General features: G+C 45.2%; 1 protein-coding gene across 2 annotated transcripts; it reads left to right on the plus strand.

Moving 5' to 3' along the window:
* The first annotated feature begins 2,322 nt into the window (after nucleotides 1–2,322).
* On the plus strand, nucleotides 2,323–16,924 carry LHX9 (LIM homeobox 9). Of its 2 annotated transcripts, XM_062497361.1 has the most exons (7): nucleotides 2,323–2,551; nucleotides 3,552–3,620; nucleotides 3,716–3,834; nucleotides 5,553–5,755; nucleotides 6,510–6,865; nucleotides 12,162–12,364; nucleotides 13,532–13,789. In XM_062497361.1, exons 1-7 carry the CDS (start codon nucleotides 2,323–2,325, stop codon nucleotides 13,787–13,789), a joined length of 1,437 nt encoding a protein of 478 aa, XP_062353345.1. The 2 variants fall into 2 exon arrangements, with proteins under 2 accessions (XP_062353345.1, XP_062353346.1); XM_062497362.1 differs by lacking the exons at nucleotides 2,323–2,551; nucleotides 3,552–3,620; nucleotides 13,532–13,789 and adding an exon at nucleotides 16,868–16,924 and having other exon boundaries at nucleotides 3,661–3,834.
* Nucleotides 16,925–18,821: the final 1,897 nt, after the last annotated feature.

The following is an 18,821-nucleotide window of genomic DNA, read 5'->3' on the forward strand; positions in this document are numbered from 1 at the left end:
GCCTTAGAGAAAGGAAAAGACCGAGCGCGCCTGTCACGTTACTAAAAGATTCTGTATATCGCACATCAGATATTCGTCCGCAAATGCTACGGTAAAAGGAGATAGATAAAAGCGCCCTGCGATCAGAAACTGTCGTTCACAGGCAAAGTGCTAATGCCGATGGATTCATGACGGACAGGCTCGTAGATTTGGATTTTAGGTTCCCTGTCGTGTTCTTTGTGAGCTTTTCTCTCCCCCGCCCCCCAAGCAAACCAGCAAAATTGTACGGAATCCCCGTTCTATAATGGCAACCTCTCGCTACCAGCCTGCCTTAGAGCAGCGGAGCTTCAGTTCATAGCGAGGAATGAGACCTCAGGAACATTGAAATAGATTTACCTTGATCTCCTACAGGCCTTTTGGAAACGGAGAAGTCACGTTTGATGCTAGCAACAAACTTTTAGTGTCCCTTTAGGTAAGAAGTGGTCTGCCAGCATTAGGATGTTAATCAGAAAACGCCTTGGAAACCCCTGGCCTCCTTTACCGGAGCAGCAGTAGCTAGCAGCGTATCCTTAACCGTACCTGATGGAGCAGAAAGAAAGGACCCTCTAATTAATTAAGTGTGTCTAACCGGAGGAGGCTCAGTCATTTCTGAGTTTTGTTATGAGTCTGCCCAATTACTCCTAACGGCGCCGTCGAGCTAAGGTAGAGACGGGAATTTAGCAAGCAATATTTTCCGCGTCTCTGTCTTGGACCGATGTTTTGACGCCGCGCCTACAGAGCGTTTCGGCGAAGCCGAGGCAGCAAACGCGAGATAAGCGGGCGGAGAGGGCAGCGGTGAACCCGAGGCAGAGGCACAACCTGCCCGGGGGGGCACAGCATCCGCACTTTAGCTCCCGAGGGAATTGGGCCCAGCGGCAGCAGGGGCTTCCCCCAGACCCCTCCTCTCCCCGTTCCCGGCGGGCACGATGAATTTGCCCGTCCCCAGCCCGGCAGGGGCACGGTCACAGCGGGACGGCGGCGGCGCTTCCGAGACGGGTCTGCGGGGCCGGCCCGGGCGGGCGGGGGTCAGCGAGGGTCCTGCCTGGCACACGCCGGGACATCTTTGGCAACTCGAGCGCCACGGGAAATGCAGACCATTTCAGGAGAGCACATGCAACACGAAACGGGCAGGGTGGGTTTCCCCGACAACACAACTGGAGGGGAATACAGAAAAATTTCCTTCGAAGGGGAAAACACCCAGAACAAACACTGAACGTGCCTGTAGAGTGCAAAGACTATATTGCAAGGATTAGAAATAAACTCGTCTCTAAGAGAGATATTTTGACCTCTGCCGACAGCCACCGCTGCATTTCCCCGAGCCAGGCGGGCGCACGCCGGCTGTACCTGCCGGGCACGGGGCGAGCGGGGCGATCCCTCCCGCACAGGAGCTCGCCCCCACCCGCAGCACCGCCGCCCTTCCCTTCCCTTCCCTTCCCTTCCCTTCCCTTCCCTTCCCTTCCCTTCCCTTCCCTTCCCTTCCCTTCCCTTCCCTTCCCTTCCCTTCCCTTCCCTTCCCTTCCCTTCCCTTCCCTTCCCTTCCCTTCCCTTCCCTTCCCTTCCCTTCCCTTCCCTTCCCAGGGCTGGTCCGGGCCCCGCAGCCCTGAGGGGTGCCGGCCGCGCTCCCGCTCCCCAGCGGGGCGAGGGGAGAGAGGAAAGCACCTCCCGACCTCCGCCCGTCTTCCCGGGCAACCGGGGCGTCGCGGAGCGGCCACGGGAAGGAGGGGTGGAGGAGGATTGGGGAACAGCTCCCGTATCCCGGATTGAATCACCTTGTTTATTTCTCCTGATGTCTTATTGTGTTAATTGACTTGTTTTCTCCAAGGAAGGACTATCTTTCCCTCCTCCTTCCCCACACACAGATATATAGATATATATATGTATATATATACATATTTTTTTCCCCCAGTCCGGGAGTGCTCTGCAGAAGACTACGGCTTCTGGAGAGATCTGCCCTTCTTAAGGGAGATTCCCTAAGCCCTTTTGGAGTCTCGTTGGTTTTATAGCTATTACTCTCTTATTAAAACACACACATATATACAACACATTGATTTCCATCCAAAAGGGCTAATTACATTACTTACAGTAAATAGCAGCCCTGCTGTCCAGGGTCTAGTGTGCCAACAGAGAAAAAAAATCCCGGCTTATTTCACTTGATTGACTTCATCTTTGTGTGAAATTGTGTTTTATGAGCTGTATTCTGGCACTCAGAGGAATGTAACAACATTCAATCTGCAAATAACATTAATTTTAGCTACTTAGGGGGAAAGAGAAGGGAGGAAACTTGCTGCCTGAATCTTGGGTTACATGGAAGAGGTGACTCGAGGCGCCCCTGAGGATGTCTCTGGGATGCTTTGGAAAGGAAGTGGGGGCTGGGGTACTTCTTTCACTAGTCGCGCTAGGGTTTGGTGTGGAGTGTCCTCCAGGGAGCAGGGAGCGCAGGACTGCCGCCAGGAAGATCCTTCAGTAGGGATCGAGGTGTCAGGAAACAGCCAGCAGCTGTTCCAGGGAAAGGCAAGGAAGAGTGGTGTGAAAAGTAAGTAGGAAAACGGGGAAAGGAGGGGAGGGAGAGCAGACAGAGAGATTAGCGTGGAAAAGAATGCATCTCCCGGTCTCCTGCACACAGTGATCGCTCGCAGTCCTCGGCCGAGGAGCGGGCGAGGGGAGAGAGCCCCGCCAGGGCATTCCCGGCCGGCCGGGGCCGGCCCCGCGGAGTGCCCGCGGAGGGGCCGCATCCTGCTGCGGTACGGCCGCTGGCTCCGCGGGGCAGCAGGGCGGGCAGCGCCCCGGGAAGCGCTCGAACTGCCCGGGCCGCCCCTGCCTCAGCGGCTCCCCCCGCCTCAGCGCCCCTCCGCTCCGGCCGCTCCGTCCCGCCCCGGCTTCCCGGCACCGGCGCTCCTCTTCCTTCTCCCGGTCCCGCGGCGGAGCCAGGCACGGCGGGGCCAGCCCGAGCGGAGGTTCCCGCGGCGCGGCCCGGGGGCAGCGGGGCCCCCCGGGGGGAGAGCGGGCCACCCTGCCCCTCGCCAGGCGCCGTCGCCGCCAACTCCCGGGACTCGGCGTTCGGGGGAGGTAATAAATCCCACCCCACCCACAGCCCCGACCGTAATGTTTGTCACTGCTTGCCCATCACTAGGGGTTGAGAGGAGTATGACAGGTCTTTGTTGTCTGAATAAAAATCAGTGGCAGCTCAAGGGAGAGAACTCCTCCTACTAAATTATCAAAAATGGGCTGGCTTTAGTCTCTTAACAAATTGGACAGAGCTCCGGAAAGCAGCAGTCCCAAATCCAACCTACAGGCACTGGGAACTTAAAAGCAACCAGGGACTGCTGAAAATAGCACTTCTTTTTGCTTTCTTTGTATTCAAAACTATATCCTTTCCCGACCGATTCTACTGCCCCAAGTCCAAGTCTCTCTAGTCAGAAGCCCCAGCTCTACAGAACAGTAACAGATCCTTTAGCTCGCTTTTATTATTTTATTTTTTTAAACTAATTATTATTACATTTTCTCCCCCTTGTTTGTTTTCTGCACATCTTCAGGAAGCCCTCAGTGCTTGCGCAAAGAGAAGCTCCTATTGCAACCTCCCTCCCTGCGCTGTGCGCCTTGGTGTAAACATTTTGGATGATCTAAAGACTCTGGGGTCTGTATATGGAAATAGTGGGGTGCAGAGCAGAAGAAAATACTTGTCCTTTCCGTCCCCCAGCCATGCTTTTCCACGGGATCTCCGGAGGCCACATCCAAGGAATCATGGAGGAGATGGAGAGGCGATCCAAGACCGAGTCCCGCCTGGCCAAAGGGGGACAGATGAACGGCCGAGATACGGTAAGAAAGGAGCTGGCGCTCTTTGCAAGGGAATCCCTGCAAGCATGGACCCCCATCGGGACAGACCCTGACTTTGGGGAAGAGAAAGACGCTGCTTCCCTCTGTCCCTTCCCTGTCACCCCTTGCTTGTGGAACCCCTCCCGAGGCTCCCTGTAAACCCACCCGTAACGCTGGGTGCTGTGCTGGCCAGGCTCGGTTATACATTTGTCTAATCCATGTCTCTGCGTGCGCTCTCTGCAGTAACGGGGAAACTGCTCTAAATCGTAGCAGGGAAGGGGGTTCAGCCCTTTGCGGCAGAGCAGCCTTTTGCTCCTGCTCGGCTGCCCGCGGCCGCTCTGCCCCGGCGAGCAGGGCTGCAGCTGGAGCTCCTGAGGTGTGCTTTATTTTTACTCTGCGCTTCTGGCACCTCCTAAATTAAACCTCAAACCGCGACTGCTTACTCTACGTAACTATCTCTGGTCTGAAGTGTGTGACTGATACAGAGGCACCACTCTCTCTGAGTGTTATGCCGGCCGACTACTTTGCTTAGAAAGTAACATCCCCTCTTTCCTTAGTCAAAAAGACCAAAGTCTTCAGACATGTACTAAGGGATGGCGGAGAAATTGAGTGTCACGCTGGGCTTTGTGCAAAGCGAGATCTCCCTTTCTCCAACTTGTAGGGCTTCCGCCACCGCGCACAAGGATCTGCACACATAGTAACACCCTGGAAAACTGCTTTAAGGGTTTAGGCCATAGGATCCGTTATCCCCTCTCTTAAATAAACTCATGCTTTGTTACATGAGGATTTGCAATGTAAATTTAACTCACCTTTCAATTGCTAAAAAGGAAAGGGGCGAAAAACACAACTTCAGATTGAAAAATGAATGCGGAGTTGCCACTTTAAAACAGTTGCGACTTCAGAACAAGATGTCTGGGATTTTTTTCTGCGTTACTTTATCAGCAAAAGCTGTCCCAAGTTTCACGGCCGAGCTTTTGTCTCCGCCGTCCCTCCATCTCCCTTTGTCCCGAACGGCACTCCTCGTGGGGAGCAGATCAATGGGAACTCGCAGAAGTTTGCTGACAAAAAGATGCTGGTTTGAGCTGAAACCAGCCCGTGCCACCTTTCTGCCCACGACCCTGGCCGGGCTGGTGAGCCTTTTACACCATCCACCTGTCTCCTTTCTCTTACTCCTGTTTCAAAAGGCCTGTCTTTCTTTAGAGATGTGGCTCGTTTAAATACGGGTGAAAATTTGCCATAGAATGAGTGCAAGCCTGAACCCTCTGTCATTAACTTTAGGAACAGCAAACCGGCATTTTTCTACTTTAAAATGCTGTTCCTGTGAAGTGCTTTAAGATTAAAAAACTTAAAAAAAAAAAAAAACAAAAAAAAAACCACCCAAAAAAACCAAACAAAAAAAACTGGGGAAGCCTCAGACTTTAAGTTCAGAACCTCAGAAAAGAATGGGCTCTGCTTTTCTTATTGCGGCCTAATCCGTTGCTTTCCCGTATTGAAATGACATGAGAGCGTCGGGAGAGGTTTACTGTGAATCACGGTAAACACTTTATTAGCGGGGATGGTCCCAGTTCCCCCTTAAACTTCCCGCCAGGAGCCAGGAGTTTGGTCCCAGAGAGCCGTGTCTTTGTACGAGCCCCGGGCCCTGCGCAGGACCCGTCCCCAGTCCGGCTGCCTGCCTGTCTTTCTCTCCCTGTCTCATCCCTTGTGGTGTGGTTGTTTTGCAGAATATGCCCCCCATGAGCCCCGAGAAGCCTGCTTTGTGTGCTGGTTGTGGAGGGAAGATCTCAGACAGATATTACCTGCTGGCTGTTGACAAACAATGGCACCTCAGGTGTCTTAAGTGCTGTGAATGTAAACTGGCTTTGGAGTCAGAACTCACCTGCTTTGCCAAGGACGGCAGTATTTACTGCAAGGAGGATTACTACAGGTACAGCAATCAGTCCTTATGGGTTCAAAACACACCCCCTCAAAAGGCACTGTGAACCGAAACGCTCTTTTCTCCACACGGGCTTTCAAAGGTAGCTTTTCGCAGTCAGCGGTTCCTTAATCCTTAGTCCCCTCAGAAAAGACTCGCACGTTTAAAAACTGAACGGGCCGTCAAGGGACGCGCTGACTGAGCATGTGTGGAGGTGCACAAACAGGCGAAGGCTCTCCTGCTGCTCGGCGGCTTCCCTCCGTAAAGACCCGACCGAAATTCCCCTCTGCCCGCAGCTTGCCGGTTTTCCCGAGGGCCGGAGCCCGCCGCCCCGCCCAGCCCCGCTTGTCCGTGTGTTACCACTGTCCCGCGGCTCTTCTCGTTTGACAGGAACGCCAGGAGAGCGGGGACCGATTCCCCCCGCTCCGGCCGGCTCCGGCTCCGTACTCACGGGCAAAGTCCGGGGAGAATAGGTCAGCTCGGCGGGGAGTGCGAGACGCTCCCGCTGGGACCGTAGGGCCGGCTCCCTGAGGCTGTCCCGACACCAGGCGGGCCGGAGGCCACAGCCGTCCTGTGTCACACAGCCGTCCTGTGTCACACAGCCGTCCTGTGTCACACAGCCGGTGTCACGGGCCGTCCTGGGGCCGGGGGCCGCGACCCTGTTGGGGACAGGCTCCCTCACGTGGCCGGGAGGGAAGGCAGGAGACACCGGGGCAAGCTCTGCCTTTGCCGTTCTAGCTGATGCCCACTCTTCTGTTTCCCTCAGAAGGTTCTCCGTGCAGAGATGTGCCCGCTGCCACCTTGGGATCTCAGCCTCTGAAATGGTCATGAGAGCCAGGGAATCGGTTTATCACCTGAGCTGCTTCACCTGCACCACCTGCAACAAGACTCTGACCACGGGCGATCACTTTGGCATGAAGGACAACCTGGTTTACTGCAGGGCCCACTTCGAGTCCCTTTTGCAAGGAGAATACCCCCCTCAGCTGAGCTACACCGAGCTGGCTGCCAAGAGCGGAGGACTGGCCCTGCCTTACTTCAACGGCACCGGCACGGTCCAGAAGGGGAGGCCCAGGAAACGAAAGAGCCCTGCCTTGGGAGTGGACATCGTCAGCTACAACTCAGGTGGGAAACACACGCCGAGTCTGCCTCCCGCTCCCCCGAACACAGCGTTCTCGGGCTTCCGCTCAGCCAGGCAGTGCGTGAGTAACTCAGCCAGGCCAAATCTTGCTTAACCATTGGAAAATCAAACAAACAGCCCTCTGAGGGTTGGAGCGTTTGCAGGAAAGCTAACAGCAGCCCTCCTCAAAGGCTGTCTTTGCCTATTAATGTCAAACACCCAAACTTAGCCACTTCCCAGGGTAAAGACAAAAAAAAAAAAAAAAAAAAAGAGAGAGAGAGAGAGAAAAACCCCAACCCCAAAACCACATAGCTCTTTCTCTATTGGAATCTCAGAGATACAGTTATCATTATTTATATTTGATTAGCTAAAAGCATTTCATCACTTAAACCTCAAATTAGGAGTAACCAAACGAATCAGAAAAAAAAATAAAAGTTATAGTATATGGTTCCTACAATGCCAAGGTAGTATGCATATAACTCGATTTATATATTGAATTGATAGTGATTAATTATTCAGGCTGAATAATTCTGTTTTACTTACACATAAATGATCAAACTGTACAAGAGGTCAACAAATAAATGTTGTTTCTTTAACAGAACCCTAACAGATGTAATTAAGAAGAATGGTTTCTGTTCTCTCAACAGTAGGAAAGGAACAAGTGTTGCCCTGTATTAAATATCTTCTTTAACTCCAGTCACTTGAGTACCCAACGCGTTTATAAACAGTCCTAGCGGCCAGAGGTAAAGGAGTTTCAGGTTTGACTAAGCAGTTGAAGCAGAGTTTCATTAGATGAAAGATGAAAGCAGTAAGAGTAAATACGAATTAGCAAAACTCTCGACTCCAAAATCGTTTTAGCGAAACTTAAGCTTCCCGCGGACGGTACCAGAGAAAAGCAAGCGGTGGGAAGCAGGAGTGGTGCAAGGTGTGCTCCCCGTGAAGCGCGGAGCCGTCCCGGCTGGGCAGGGAGCCGGGGGCTCCGGCCCCAGGGCTGCGGACGGCTGTCGGCACCGGGAAGCCGGGACAGGGGTCAGGGCCTCCCTTCCGACAATCGCGGGTCGGTAACAGCGCTCCGCTCGCTGCCCGGAGCTCTCTCCCCGGCACCAAGTTCAACCCGCTGAGATCCATAAGGAATCTTCTACCGCCCCCCTGCCCTCCCCACCCCTCCCCCGGCACCTCCTCTGGGGCCGCTCGTGAAACGGGCTTTAGCTGGGAACCAGGGAGCTGTGCAAGGCGATTTCATCTCCTCTGATGCGTAGACCTTGGAGCCAGGGTAATCACTGCGCTAATTGTTCCTTGTTAATTGAAGATGACATTGGAATCCCTGGCTACGGAGCGGCTTCCAATCAATCCTGAAAGCTGCTAAAGAAAAGGGAACCTGTAGCGCAGCCAGGATTCATTCAGCCCCAGCTTTCAATGGTGGATTTCCCGTGTGCCCACGCTCCGCTCTGGTCTCTATCCCTGGTCCACACAGCATCACCCGATTCTCCAGATTCCTGAAGGGAAGTAATTCTAGGGACAATTTAGCTTTAAAATTAGAATCAGAAGTTATGGTAAGATGAAGAGTTGTGGATATGATAAAGCTCTCCTTAAACTTCAGATCAGGACTCAAAAGAGACATTATTTGCTAACGCTGACATAATTTTTGTATGCTGGTCTTAAAACTCCCCTTCTTTACAACAACGGGCCATATAAAATGTATCACTCACTCCAAATCAGATTAAAAAGCGCCACCCGTTATGAAAATACATCTCACTGCATTGAGAACTCACAGAATCCTCCTGGCAACGGAGGGAAAAAAAAGGACAAACCAAAACAAAGCTCTGATGCTTTGGACCCAGGCTAGATGGCTGAGAAGTCTGTCAGGGTTGTGATTTTATTATTTTTTATAAGCATTATCTAGCTATGTCCAGGGTTGACACATGGTCTCGAGAAAGTTTGCAGCCAAACCGTGAATCCGGTGCAAACGGCTCAAGCCCATTGACCCACTGCGCTCCAGACCCAGGGGGAGGAAAGCGAATCTGGAACAGCTACGAAATGCGTTGCAGTAGGTGAAATCTCTTCTTGAGAGAGAAAAAAAAAAAGTCTCTAACTAATTGGCTGCCACTTCCCTGCACAAATTTTTTGTTCTCTGCCCTGTGACTCAGTAACTGCTCTCGCACGTAATCATTTACAAAAGGCAAGCAGTCCGCAGAAATTAAATGTCGGATGCAGGGCTGTCGCCTTCCGAGGGACCAGCGGGCCCCGCAGCCCCCAGCACGGCGGTCGGGAGGTGTCTGGGCCGTGTCCGGGCCGTGTCGCAGAGCCCCGGCGGGGACAGCCCTGCCCCGCACACGGCCCCTGCGCCAGCGCGCACCGGGCCGGACACCACCGCAGCTCCTCACCCGTTTCTCTCGGCACTCCGGGGCTGGGGGCACTGCCGCTGTCACCTCCCCGGGAGCCCAGCACCTTCCCAAACAGTCCTGGCCGCGGTATACGCACCGTGTGCCCAGCCGTTATGGAAAACGACCCCGAGCTTTAAAAATGAAACTCCGATGGAGCCAACAGTTTTACCCCGCTGAGCGTGAGCATGTGCGTATTCACAACCATCCAGCAGGCCCCGGCTTAGATCTGTGTGCACGTTTTGTTACAGGGGAGCTGAGCCCTGGTCCAGAATGGAAAATCAGACTCTGATGCAGAATCTACAACAGCTTTTCTATTCTGTATTTCGTTTGCTAGTTTAATTTCTTTTTCACAGCTCCTCGGTTGTAAAGTGGTAATACAACAATAAATAACTCAAAATGTTATAAGGTAGAAGTTACTCATGCTTGCAAGCTGTCAGGAATTAATATGATAAATGGATGAAACTATTCAAAAGTACTTAAAACATTCAAGGCTTTCTCTATAGTACGTCTTATATCATATAATGAATTAGTATTTTGAGGGACACTGTTGACTTACAGCTTAGAGGATATAGAAATGAGATAGTTTAGATTTCCTTAGGAAAATATTTTACACATCTGTTCCTCAAGGAGCTGTTTATTTCATTATGTGTGTGCGTGTGTGTGTGTGTGTATGTGTGAAAAACTATGAAGAGTTCACTTGAAGAATTCTTGGCAATACGACCAAACTGTTCTAGCTCTTTTGAAAGCAAAATTTAACAACCTTCCAATCCTGCTGCAAAAAAATGAGCAGTGTTTTGTGTGACTTTGTGCTTAGTTCTCCAGGAGATAGTGTAAGACTCTGCTCTATGATGTGGTCAAACCACACAACACTGTGTAAAACAGAGAGTGAGCTGTAATCATTGTATAAGTGGATTGTCTGAAGATACTTGGAGCCCTCTTCTCATTTTCTCTTCAAAATAAAAACCAAAATAAAGCAGACCACTGGCAAAGAGAAAGAGAAAGAGAAAGAGAAAGGAGTAGAGTACAGAAACAAAGACAATAAGCAGGACAGAGGAACCTGAGGAAGTTTGTGTTGCTACTGTAAGCCTGAGTGGCCCAAGGAAAACAACACAAACAAGCAGTTTTCAACTCTGAAGTAAAACCTGAGGACTGGATTCTGGTATTCTGATTTATGTCAGCTCATAAGTTACAGCCCACGCAGTTTGACTGAAGGCAGTGTGATTGCTTGTGAAAACAAGTAGTAAATACATTCCAAATCTGGTCTGAAATAGTTTTTAAGCTAACTTTCAACTCCTGTTTTTTCAGAAGCGTCAGCTTACTTTGTTTGAAAGTACAGATATACTGCTTACCATGTCTGGGAGCAAAGCTAGCTATAATTAAATATTCACCTGATTTTTCTGTCAAAGTGTTGTCTTACCAGCATCTGTTCATGTTGACTTGTCTTATAATTCAAAAGAGAAAACACCTTCAAGAAGCTTTTTATTTTCTTGTGGTTTCAAGTGGTTTCGCCTCTGTTTTCAGCACTTCTGACATCAGTCTCTGTATTGTGTGCTTTCCTTCTTTCTCTTCTCTCTCTCTCTCTCTCTCTCTCTCTCTCTCTCTCTCTCTCAGTTAGGAATGGGGATCAACTAGGCCTTGTAAATAATCCAGTAACTATTGGAAAGCAGTTCAAAAATCAAAATGAGCAACCAAAGAAACTCAGTCTAATTTATACACATTCTGAAACATTTTTAATTAGCTCTTCTTTAATGAATATTTCTTGCTATGATAACACCATTAATTTTATCCTCTGTGACTGAACTATCTTTATAAAATGAGATCCTAGAAACTGCTAACCCTTCTGTTTAAGCTGAAAAGCACAAACACATTCCTTACTTTTCTTTTTGCTAATACTGTCATTTCTTTCGCCAATATAAAGCAATGATGCCACCATCCCCAAACAACTGCAACTCTTGTGTACAATTCACACCCATAAAAGTGTAATCTGAAACAAACTTATCTTTCATAGACACTTGGAAAATTCTAAATCAGGGGAAACAAGAGAAACTCTTCAAGTTTTGAGCCCCTAGCTGCTTGCTTGCAGAAATGTCCTAAACCAGTACTAAGACCTACATCTGATTGGGACTGGGGTATTGGATCAAGTCTTGATGCAGCTGCTTCCTGGATATGTTTCACAACGAAGGGCTTTGAGCAGTTCATATAAACTCTCAGGCACAGTACAAAAGCATTTATTTTATCAGCAAAACCCTCAGCTTTCTTGGTGAACTGTCATAACAAAGTTTCCTGCTGTACATCTCTTCTTATAGGTGCTTGTGATTTGGGGGGGAAGCTCAGGAACATTCAAAATGATGGTTTGACCTTTATTCTTCTCTCAAGCTAAGAATGTTTCAATGAGTAAGATTTCAAAATCCGAATGAGATTTCAAATGACTTTTTGAGTGCCCAAAGCAAAACCCATCACCACAGGGAAAAGACTTGTTTGAAATAAATGCCAAAGGAGAGAGAACTTTTGAAATCTGCCCTTAGTAGGTACAGGTCTGGGTGGCATAGGATAAGGATAGGAAATGATAATATTCTGGATCTCTTTTGGTCTCACTAATTATCACATCTGTACTTATCCTTGTACCATTTTCCTTCCTTCCTTCCTTCCTTCCTTCCTTCCTTCCTTCCTTCCTTCCTTCCTTCCTTCCTTCCTTCCTTCCTTCCTTCCTTCCTTCCTTCCTCCCTCCCTCCCTCCCTCCCTCCCTCCCTCCCTCCCTTTCCTCCCTCCCTCCCTTTCCTCCCTTTCCTCCCTTTCCTCCCTTTCCTCCCTTTCCTTCCTTTCCTTCCTTTCTGTTACTCAAGATTTTTGCCTTGATTAATTTATCCTACATGATGCATGGCCACCAACTCCTTGTTCCACTTTGTTTATTCAACAGGTTGTAATGAGAATGAGGCAGATCACCTGGACAGAGACCAGCAGCCTTATCCCCCGTCCCAGAAAACAAAGCGCATGCGTACCTCCTTCAAACACCACCAGCTCCGTACCATGAAGTCCTACTTTGCTATCAACCACAACCCAGATGCCAAGGACCTCAAACAGCTTGCCCAGAAAACAGGCCTGACCAAGAGAGTTCTGCAGGTAAGAAGCCACATCACAGGCTTGACAGAATTTTCCCCTGCTAGACAACAGCCTTTCCCTTATGTGTAACTATAGCAATACAAATAGAAATGCTTTTGCTGGGTGTGTCCCTAGTGGGTGTGCAGAGGGGTATGCTATTACATGGCAGAAGTGCCGACTGAATGCCTTACTGCCCCAAGGCAGCCAAACACCAAACCGTGGTTTATGATTAGTTGCATCCTCACCATGAAGAAAATGTCTTCAGAGTCCACCCACCCAGCAGACATCCTGGGGATGGTGGTCTCTCTGAGGTGACTGCACTAAGGATAGAGGTGGCAAATCTACTGATTTTATGGGTGAAGCCTCTGGGGTCCCCTGAAGGAGTTAATGTGGCCCCTCAGTAAGCAGATCCCCGTTGTGTTTGAAGCAAGCTTTGACCAATATGATCCTCCAGGACCACCTGGCTCCCCCTCTCAATGCTTGTTAGACAACTGTTTTCCTTAAGGGCCTGCATAGGCAGGCAAAAGGCACTTCCCTGTGAAGGACAGCCTAGCAAATTATGTTAAAAAATCCCTATATGGTCTGTGATAGCTCAGTGAAGTTAAAATGAGGTATGCATTACATGCAGAGTGCCAAAGAAGGGCAGCGAGTGAGGTAGAAGGAGAATCTATTAGAGGCAATTCCTTGTCCGTGTTACATGTCACCTCAAGCACTGCCAGTGAACCTTACAGAACAGAAAGACTAGACGACCCACGTCAACAGTCTGTAAGACAGGGATGGTGTAATTACTCCTCCTTCCTCTTCAGCCTTTTCAAATAATCACGGCAAGCTTTCAGCCTTGGCAAAAGTCCGCTCACTCACCCTTTGCCTCAATCTTTATGTGTCTTGACCCCCAAAGCTACCCTACCCAGGAAACACTCACTACGTGGCCATCAAGAGAGTTGTTTTCTTTGGTTGAGTGAGCAGATTTTTCTTGTGGCTGCTCTCTGAGCGTTGTAAGCACCTGTAGCACTGGGTCTGTACACAGAGAGTCAGTACCACCAGTAGCAAGAAAAGCTATAGAATGACTTAGGTGATGTGCCACACAAAATCAAACATCAAAAATGAATTTAAAAAGCAAGAACAAAGACAAAAATAAGCAAAGCAAAACAAGCATCGGTAAAGAAATCCGTTGGGATTGGTTTGCAGGTTTGGTTTCAAAACGCAAGAGCCAAATTCAGAAGGAACCTTTTGCGGCAGGAGAATGGGGGTGTCGATAAAGCTGACGGCACCTCGCTCCCGGCACCGCCCTCAGCAGACAGCGGCGCACTCACTCCACCCGGCACTGCGACCACTTTAACAGACCTGACCAATCCCACTATCACTGTAGTGACATCAGTGACCTCTAACTTGGACAGCCACGAATCCGGGAGCCCCTCACAAACTACCTTAACGAACCTTTTCTAACAGTTCATTTTTTTTTTTTTTTAAATTCTTACTCTTCATTATTATTATTATTATAATTATTATTATTATTATTATTATTTTCGAGCCTTTAAAAAAAAACAAAAACAAAAAACAAACCCTCTAAAGATTTGGGAAAATAAACAGCTTGATGTGTAGCATCTGCAGCCACCTGGCAAATGAGTTTGAAGTAATATGTTGCTATGATATACGAACATTTATTGTTGGTAAATTGTACTCAAATTCTTTAAATTTATCAAATGACTGAAGAGAAGGTGATGAATCATTCTAATAAGTGCCTCTTAAAATTGTATGTTACTTATTTCCAGAACCTTGAAAAAAATTGTTACCCCCCAAAAAAGAAGATTCTATTCCTCCCTGATAACCAGATAAAAACCACTTAAATTGTAGCCAAAAGAATGCTGCTTCAGGATTGTATTGTTCACTTCCAGCATTTAAGAATCCCAAATTTAATTTTATTTTCATAATGAATCCAAAAGTTTTGTACTATTTATTTTTTAAATGTTGAAAAATAAATACAAAATTAAATAAATGAATCATGGAAACAGTCAGACTGGAAGTACCAGTGCTCTTTCCTAACACAGTAGTCGCAAGCCTGCTCCTCCTCGAGCACTGGGGAGTCTCACTGGGATAGCTAAACACTCCTCTGCCAGTTCTGCACCCAGCTGGGACGTCCTTGGCCACCACTGAAAGCCATGCCTGGATGGAGGACTTGGAGAGAGACCCAGTGATGAGAGCACGTGTGGGTGAGGATGTCATGACCAGCCCGTTGGTCTCCAAATTTGTGCCCCACATTAAGGAGGCAAGATCTGGAAAAAACCCTCCAGAGCGAGCTCACTCCTCTAAGGATGTCATCAAACTAACAATAGCAGAGTAACAGTGCAAGGGGAGAGTCCTTCTTATCTGAAATATTGCCTAGGGAGGGGTTTTAATTTTTGTCCATCAAGCAGCTCTGAATTTTTTGAATTAAAAAAGTTGAAAATTGCAGTTGGCTGCATGGCTTCGGAGCCGTGTCTTTAAAGCAAACAGGAGGTTGCCCAGTTGCTTTAGCAAGCACAAAAATAAATTTCAAGAAGGTGTATGCATGTGTACTATTCAAATGAACTTTTGATAAATCCTACTTTTTTTTTTTTTCAGGGAAAATGGAAATAAGCAAAATATAATTTATTAAGATGTTTAAGGAAAAAAAATTTCAGTACAATTTATTCATTACTATTTTGAATTTCCTTTAGATGTTTCCTGAGATTGTATCAGACACTTTGTTTAACACAGAACTTAAGACCTTTAGTTCATTAATATCTCTAACACATACTTTTAACTTTTAAAGCTTTGTATAAAGGAAAAAAATGCTAGCAAAAATCATACAAAACCAGGAATTGGCAGTAAATAACTTCAAAGCCAATAAACTCAGAAGCCTTGTGGATGCTGATCTGAATACATTTCTTAGTTTACAATAGTGATCCTTCTTTTTTTAGTTTTATTTAAGCTAAAAGTCTGAATGGTCTGGGCAGTGGTGAATGTTCATTTGTATCCTTTTATTGTAGTTGAACACCAATTAGATTGTGGAGAGTCTCAGAAACAAAAACGAACAAAAAACCAGTCAAGATCTATGTCTTGCTTTTAGTGGATTGTTAAGAATAACTTTGCACATATACCCCACTTTTTAGACACCATCAAATCTCTTTTTGGTGGTCAAAGTGGCTATTTAATATATTTTAAAGGTGTCCTTTTTGGCTGTATAAATGTGTGGTTACATATTGACAGTTCACTGCCCACATTAAAGTGCATTATTGTAATTTTTGCTCAGGGTTTTTAGAAAATTAGCACAGAAAAGTAGCTTATTTTTAAAAAAGATGACGGAAGAGATGTTAACACTGTAATAGAAGAAAGGTGTGTTTGCCATTATATATTTAGCAAGTATGGTTATCATCTTCTACGGATATTGAATCTTGACTTTTCCTATTTCTATTACCTTATGGGCATTTACCACTAACCAGACCAAAAGACCTTGGTAAGGCTGAGATCTTTATTAATACACTTTTACAGGTAAAAATATTGATACTTATAAATTTTGTTCTTTGACAGAACAATATATGGTACTAGAGATCTACTTTATTAAGTAGACTAATTAAAACTCAGTTCTACTATGTGCCTTATGATATACCTTGGGAGTAAGTTTGTGAAAAATCAGGATATATGTGTTGTTTGTTAAATTAACTGTTTTAAGCCCTTTTGACACCTCACTAGTTTTGTACTGTTTTACCTCTTATTTCTGAAACTCTTTTTATGGTGTATCCTGTTAGAGGGGACAAACATGTCATAGAAAGCAGTTGTGCACTCTTTCAGATATAGTTGATAAATCCAATAATCTTATATATTGAGCTTCGTGTTTATAGTACAGTAAGTGGTCTAGCAAAATTGTCCATGTTTCTTTGTTTATTGATAAATGCATTGTATAGAAACTATTTCCCCTAAATATTTATGGACCAAACAATTGTGATATATCCTATTAAATTTGTGTGAATAAACCATTTTGAATCTAAGGAGTTTTATTTCCCATCAGTATTTTTTTTTTGATTTTGCTTTGTTTTGGTTTTTTTTTTTTCTGGGTTGGGCTTTATTTTTGTTTCTTTTTAAAATTTAAGGTCTACATGTACCCGTGTGTCTCTTTGGTTTTACGGTACCTATGAACAATTGGTATTAAACACAGAAACACAGCCTTTTAAATATTTTAAAGTACAGTTCCTTCTTAGGTTTTCAATTTCTTCATATTCAATGTATATGCTACTGCTGGTGCAATTTAGATTTTAGCCTTTTAACCTCCTTTTTTGAACATGCAAAGTAATGCCCCACTGATTTGATACTGAAACCCTGTCTTAGCCCTCTAAAAGAGCCAGAAAACTAGGAGCTAAAGTAATTGCATGACAAATATAACCTAAACAGTATGATGAAATGAATCAAGATTTAATGCTAGGTATATTGAGCACAAAATAGAATTGCAGACCCCGAAAAGCCAGGTTGCTCTGTAGTTTAATAAATTGTCACTATGATTTCTTTCAGGGAGAACAAATCATGGGGCATTACAGCCAAACATCCCGACGTTTGAAAATTCCCTAAAGTATTAAAAGAAGGGGAAAAGTTTGATCGGAAATCCACTGCAGTGAAGACAAAGACAATATTAGGTTATGATAATCATACATTTAAAAATCTATTGAGCCAAAAAATAAAAAATAAAAGACTCGATGTCATTTCCTGAATGTTGACAAAACATACGTTATTTTATGGTGTCTAATTAACAGAACTGAAGGCTTCAACAAATTGTGTGGTATCAAAAACAAATTTAGAGAACCTATGTATAAAACCAGAGCAACCTGGCAGCAATCTACCCAGCCCATATTCGAAGAAACCTTTTCTTTCTTTTTTTAAAAAGATCACATTTGTCAAGCACAAGTACTTGTAAAATAAAATCTGAGTGCATTCATTCCACTTGCTTGCTAATGTGTACTAGTCATATCTGTTAAATGGATTTTTGTAAATTCAAGGAGAACTTTTCACTCATCTGAGATCATAGGAATCAAAACCCAGTAACTTTAGTACTATTGTTTCCGAATTAATTTTTTTAAAATGAGACAACTCTGCATGCACTTTTCCATCTGTCACATATAGTGTACATTTCTGTATGATGAATTTCTCTTTGATGTTTCTTGTATAATACCTTTCATTAATAAACATTTTATTTGATGCAAACATAGTTAACTTTATGTAAACACATAGCTAATTGTTCCAACTAATTTAAAGCTTTCTTTTGAAAGGAAGCAGTACAGTGCAGTTCCAATATGCTATATACATATATATATATACCTAAAATCAAAAATAATTAGGTAGCAATACTATTGCACAGTGTAAATTTTTTCTTTTGGTGTTTATTTTCCAATTTCTTGTATAAAACTGACTTGTTTTTAAAAAAAATCCCCATCAGCATCAACAATAAAACAATCCCCAAATTCTTCATCAATATAAGAAAACACGAGCAGTGCAGTGTTTACTTTACACAGTGACTTTAAAGTAAGAGGATATAATTTGTGGGTCCCTGGACTGTTTACATGGTCACTATGCAATGAGCAAGTTTGCTACACAAAGTTGGTCCTAAGATTCCCAGTCCAAATCACAGATGATTTTTACAGGCCAACAAGCAAGTGTAACAATAACCAGTTCTTAGTAATGAGGTTTTGTAACTGTTAAGCAACTATTTGCAGAAAGATTTTTTAAAAATATATTCCTATTTAGCTGTATAGCCAAAGCATATGTTAAACAAATTAACATATAAAAGACTTGCCAGAAAATCTTTCATTAAGATGACATTTTTATTATATACTAATGAACCCTATGTATACAATGTAACTTTTATGAATGATGGACATTAAATATTTCACTTACGTGTATCCTCAGCATTTTGCATGTTTTCTTAAACCTTTCCAGTTTCAGAATTCTAAAAAGGAAAGCCATACAGCTATTAACAATATGGCACAAAATAATGTACAGCTTACTGCAGCAATCTCTGGAAACCGGTAACTAAAAGTGTTCTAATGGCAATAAAAAGTTATCATTTATTGGTGGTAATTATGGGAAGGATTGTTTAAACAACAGTTTTATAGTATACTGTAAAGTTCTATTGAAAAAGGTTAGCATGGTGGACTTAATTTAAATCAGCTTGATCAGAAATTTAAGTATATTGTGAAATTCTTAAGCTGAGCCTTATGTGTATTTATTACTGCAGAAAGTAAGTAAATGTAGGAAAGCAATTATTTGTGTCACAGCCACAATGTGGTTTCCTCCCATTGTCCTTAGGAAAATATTACAACCATTAATTATTCCACCAGTAAAGAACTTGGTGATGCTTAGGACCAAGGAAAAAAACCTATGCATTATAATTTTTCTTTTGTAAATCACTGCATTCTTCAATAAGTTGGATTTCTTCTCCCCCCAATTTAACAGAGATATTTCTAGTCTTGTC

Source organism: Cinclus cinclus, chromosome 8 (assembly GCF_963662255.1).
Source record: "Cinclus cinclus chromosome 8, bCinCin1.1, whole genome shotgun sequence".
Classification (NCBI taxonomy): domain Eukaryota; kingdom Metazoa; phylum Chordata; class Aves; order Passeriformes; family Cinclidae; genus Cinclus; species Cinclus cinclus.